This window comes from Gobio gobio (assembly GCF_949357685.1).
Source record: "Gobio gobio genome assembly, chromosome: 13".
Lineage (NCBI taxonomy): Eukaryota > Metazoa > Chordata > Actinopteri > Cypriniformes > Gobionidae > Gobio > Gobio gobio.
Genome location: NC_137106.1, coordinates 15,724,541 through 15,729,725, shown reverse-complemented (window position 1 = coordinate 15,729,725; position 5,185 = coordinate 15,724,541). Strand labels below are relative to the sequence as shown.

Sequence of the window (5,185 nt, the reverse complement as noted above, 5' to 3'; positions counted from 1 at the left end):
TTGCGCTTTGTTTTCTTTGTTTGAGTCCACTTTGAGTCATCGGGCAGAGATGTAGATATCCTCATCACGGGATTATTGACGTCGGGTGAGTTCAAGAGCTGAGGTAAATGCCTTAAGTGCATACAAGAACTGTCCCAAAAAGTCACTAAAGTCTTTAACTAGATAAGGAGATTACACCTAGTCTTGATCAACAACGGTGCTCTATTACAGTTCAGAGGTATGCTTAAGTGTAGATCGAGGGCATTCGGTCTAGTCTGGGTGACCTGTTTTATGTCTACTGAACTTCCACCAATGAAGAGAGCAAGACCTCGAACCCTAGCAAACGACACCCTTAGATGAGTCCAACCTAAAGGCTTTCATGGAAGATGGACATCCACAATGATCTTCCCTCAAATGTCACAGTCTACCGAGTGTCGGATGGCGGAGAAACGGCTATTGGTGTCTATTTGGTTATAATAGGTAATTATTTCGGTCTAATCATTTTGAATTCTCTGTACCTTTATATGGTTTGTTTGGTAACACTTTATTTTAGGGTTCAGTTCTCGCTATATTAACTAGTTGCTTATTAGCATATTACTAGGATATTGCCTGTTTGTTTATAAAGCACATATTGATGCCTTACTCTGCATGACTATGTTCTACATCCCTTCATCCTACCCAAATATCTAAACTTAAATGCTACAAAAACTACCATACTTACTATTAATAAGCAGAAAATTAGGAGTTTATTAAGGCAAAAGTCTTAGTTAATAGTAAATATGTGTTTCCCATATGTGTTACCTTGTTTCTTCTCGAGCTTCACTACATTCAGATATGTCTTGTGAGAATAAATATCTTCTTTGATAGGATGGCTCTCTTGGATTGGAAATGGGGTTGTAGTCGTACTTTTAACCAAGCAAAGAAAGTCTCTCGAACCACAGGATTTCTTAACTCTCAACCTAGCCATTTCTGATGCCAGCATTGCTATTTTTGGATATTCTCGAGGAATCCTTGAAGTTTTCGATGTGTTCAGAGATGAAGGCTATCTTATGAAGACATTTTGGACTTGCAAGGTAAGTGGATGATACTCACCCTCATGCCACTCAAGCCTGTATGACTTTCCTTATTCTGCGGAACATAAAAGAAGATATTTCTTTTTAAAAAGCCTCGGTGTAAGTCAGTATCGAAGTATGGACAAACATTCTTCAAAATATCGTCTTTTATATTCTTCAGAGAAAAGAAAGTCATGCATGTTTGGAACAACATGAGGGTTAGTAAATGACGACAGTATCTGGTGTGAGAGCTCCATCACTCCGTTCCCTTTGCAGTCTGGCAGGTGGTGTTATGAGGCAGGAGGGGCTGAAGAGAGGAATTATTTGTAGTCGTTCCAAGTACACAGGCATGTGTCCCTTTATCCCCTAATCTATCTGGCTTGTTCCCCAGGGCCTGGTTAGTGGGTGATGAGTAAGAGCGATTACTGCCTCAGAATGCCAGACCTGCTTGCAATGTATAAGATTTTGTGTCTTGGCCAGGTGGATGGATTCCTAATCCTGCTCTTCGGACTCATCAGCATCAACACACTGACAGCCATCAGTGTCATCCGCTACATCAAAGGTTGCCACCCTCAGCATGGTATGCTCTATCTTGGCCAAACCTACTGGGTTATTATACCTTTGTATAGCTGCTACCCACTATTTAGTCCAGGTGCTCATGCAGTGGAGTCAATGAAAGATGTTCTGCAATTATGTTACAAAATCTGTGCAAAATCGATTTGTTTTTGAGGGGGTATATTTCACATTCACATAGTATTATTGACTATTTAGGGAAGCAAGCGGGGCCGCATAAGTACAAGTTCTAGTTTTTAAACTGAGGTTCAGGAGTTGCAAGTGGGTGCTGGGGGATCTGTGAAGACATTAATAGGAGGGAAAAAAATGTTTTTACAAAACTTTTATTTATTGTTTTATAATACACTTTATTGCCAAAAGGTTTGGGATGCCTGCCTTTACATGCACATGAACTTTAATGACATCCCATTCTTAATCCATAGGGTTTAATATGGAGTTGGCCCACTCTTTGCAGCTATAACAGCTTCAACTCTTCTGTGAAGGCTTTCCACAAGGTTTAGGAGTGCGTTTATTGGAATTTTTGGCCATTCTTCTAGAAGCGCATTTGTGAGGTCAGGCACTGATGTTGGACGAGAAGGCCTGGCTCGCAGTCTCCGCTCTAATTCATCCCAAAGGTGTTCTATCGGGTTGAGGTCAGGACTCTGTGCAGGCCAAGTACTTCCACTCCAAATTCGCTCATCTGTGTCTTTATGGACCTTGCTTGCAGTCAGGCAAGTACCGTACTCCTGGCACCCGCCAAACCCAGACTTGTCCATCGAATTTCCAGACAGAGAAGTGTGATCTGTCACTCCAGAGAACACGTGTCCACTGCACTAGAGTCCAGTGGTGGCGTGCTTTACACCACTGCATCCGACACTTTGTATTGCACTTGGTGCTGTAAGGCTTGGATGCAGCAGCTCGACCATGAAAACCCATTCTATGAAGCTCTCTACGCACTGTTCTTGAGCTACTCTGAAGGCCACATGAAGTTTAGAGGTCTGTAGCTATTGACTCTGCAGGAAGTTGTTGACTTCTGCGTACTGTGCCTCAGCATGCGCTGACCCCGCTCCGTGATTTTACGTGCCCTACCACTTCGTGGCTGAGTCGCGGTTGTTCCCAATTGCTTCCCCTCTTGTAATACCACTAATAGTTGTCTGTGGAATATTTAGTAGTGAGGAATTTTCACAAATGGACTTATTACACAGGTGGCAACCTATCACGGTACCACGGTTGAATTCACTGAGCTCCTGAGAGCGACCCATTCTTTCACAAATGTTTGTAGAAGCGTCTGCATGACTAGGTGCTTGATTTTATACACCTGTGGTCATGGAAGTGATTGGAACACCTGAATTTAATGATTTGGAGGGGTGTCCCAATACTTTTGGCAATATAGTGTATGTGAATTAAAAATATTAACCCAATTTTTAAATACCAATTATATTCACAACATTTATAAATAATGATGTTTAACAAATTTGAGGATGTTAGTTTAATTCTGCTTTCTGAAGTCTGAAATTGTCAAAGATTGAAATGATCAGAATACATTTTATTTTATAATTATTTTTACAAGGGAATAACAGAATGATCTATGGTAGGACACAGTGGTCTGACCTGAACATTTTTGGATACCAGCAAGTTCTGTTTGTTTCGTCTTTTATTAAACAATGACTGGATGAACCTAAAAACTTCTGCACTTTCCTCAATCTAGGACCATGTTATTTTTTCCTTTGGTAGAAGCTATTTATCCTTGGCTGCACAAATACTAGATAAATCATCTGTGCTGATGTGAGTGTTTCTGCCATGTTCTTCAGCTCATCACGTCACCAAGCGTAATATCTGCTTGGTCATAACTGCAGTCTGGCTGGTCTCTCTGTTCTGGTCTGGAGCTCCGCTGCTGGGCTGGGGCAGTTACAGAGGCAAGTTTGAAACAAGGATGTTTACTATTATTATTAAAAGTTGAAATTGTGATTTCTTTAAATTTCATTTCTTCTGCAGCTCACAGGTATGGGACATGTGAAATCGACTGGACACAAGCGCTGTACTCGGTTAAGTTCAGGCTCTATGTCATCAGCATTTTCTTCTTCAACTTCTTCGTGCCATTGTCCTTTATAGTTTTCACGTACGTGTCCATCATCCACACGGTCAACTCCAGCCACAAGTCCTGTCGGGGAGGAGATGTTAGCGAGAGGCAGAAAAAAATTGAACATAGCATCACACGGGTAAAACAATCGCCCCCATAAACTTCCATCTAACAAATAACTAGTGCTCTCAGGTTCATATTCACACGTGTCGTACTGTGTTTCTCGCTCCAGGTTTCCCTCATTGTGTGTGCGGCCTTCCTGTTGGCCTGGTCCCCATACGCAGTCATTTCCATGTGGTCTGCCTGGGGTTACCAAATACCCCCACTCAACGGCATCCTGGCAAGCCTCTTCGCCAAGTCAGCAAGTTTCTACAATCCGTTTATCTACATTGGCATGAGCTCTAAGTTCCGGAAGGACTTGCAGGCTCTGTTCTACTGCCTCAGACCCACATCAGCGCACGGGCACACCCCTCCTGTGCCATTTGCCCGCCCTGGTGATGTGAAGCTCGATGTGGACTGCTTTAGGGAGGATGAGCCGGTAGAGATGGACCATAATGCAAGTGAAAGCCCCCCAGAGGGCAAGGCAGAGAGCCCTCCAGAATCAGAACGCCAGCGTAGCCCCTTCCTTGAGTTGCACAAGAGTGTCAGTCCTCATAGATTAATAAGGAAATCCAGCAACTCTGGAAGACTTTAGCTGTCTTTTTTATGTTAGTTTATGTGCTCGAAATGTTTATATAAGATGATGATGATGATGATGATGATAATATTAAGATGATGAATTACATTCTCTTTCTGTATTATCTTAATTTCTCAACCAAACAAAAAAAATAGGCTGCTAGTGAGTCATGTGTACAAATGCTTCATGTTGAGCGTGAGGTCATTGTGTGAATCCAATAAAAGCGAGGTTAATGGGCTTATTTCACTTCATCCCTGTCTCTGTGGCCTGTGAAGTGTTGACACACATTTAATGGTACGTCTGTATTACATCCTCCCCAGTTTAGGGTTGGGGACGAGTAATAAAAAGGTTGCTGAAGATCCCTTCTCTCATCCCAGTACATCAAACACACAAATAAAAATATTAGGTAAGGAATAAAATGTCTTGAAGAGGAAAGGCCAAAATAATGATAGCAAACATTATTACCCAAGAGGGAGGTTACCTAATAATTACTGAATATTTCACAAGCTAGTGCAAGTTTGAAAGTTTGGTTAATGGTACGAAAGACCATTAAAGATAAGAAACATCTCATGAGTGTCATTGAGATACTATCATCGTTTTTATAAACATTTTCAATTATTTTTTATGATAACCCTTTAGTTTAGGGTCCAAGTTGGCTGTTTATTAGTACTTATAAAGCAGATATTAATTCCTTATTCTGCATAACTTTATTATATACCCAATACCTAAACTAAACAACTGCCTTACTAACTATTAATAAGCTGTAATTAGGAGTTTATTGAGGCAAAAGTTATAGATAATAGTTAATTGTGATAATTGGACCCTAATCTAATGTGTAACCGTTTT

General features: G+C 41.1%; 1 protein-coding gene across 1 annotated transcript; it reads left to right on the top strand.

Moving 5' to 3' along the window:
• Positions 1–156: 156 nt before the first annotated feature.
• On the top strand, positions 157–4,694 carry opn6b (opsin 6, group member b). The gene is made up of 6 exons (XM_079832588.1): positions 157–459; positions 847–1,052; positions 1,512–1,611; positions 3,395–3,499; positions 3,579–3,802; positions 3,896–4,694. The coding sequence occupies exons 1-6, from the start codon at positions 366–368 to the stop codon at positions 4,355–4,357; spliced, it is 1,191 nt and encodes a 396-aa protein (XP_079688714.1). The 5' UTR covers positions 157–365; the 3' UTR covers positions 4,358–4,694.
• The last annotated feature ends 491 nt before the right edge of the window (positions 4,695–5,185 follow it).

What these genes read in the sequence shown, in the direction of transcription:
- opn6b (XM_079832588.1), top strand. Translation starts at nt 366, where the DNA reads ATGGACATCCACAATGATCTTCCCTCAAATGTCACAGTCTACCGAGTG. An exon ending in TGTCTATTTGGTTATAATAG is followed by an intron (nt 460 to 846) that starts GTAATTATTTCG and finishes CTTCTTTGATAG; the next exon opens with GATGGCTCTCTTGGATTGGA. An exon ending in AGACATTTTGGACTTGCAAG is followed by an intron (nt 1,053 to 1,511) that starts GTAAGTGGATGA and finishes TGTCTTGGCCAG; the next exon opens with GTGGATGGATTCCTAATCCT.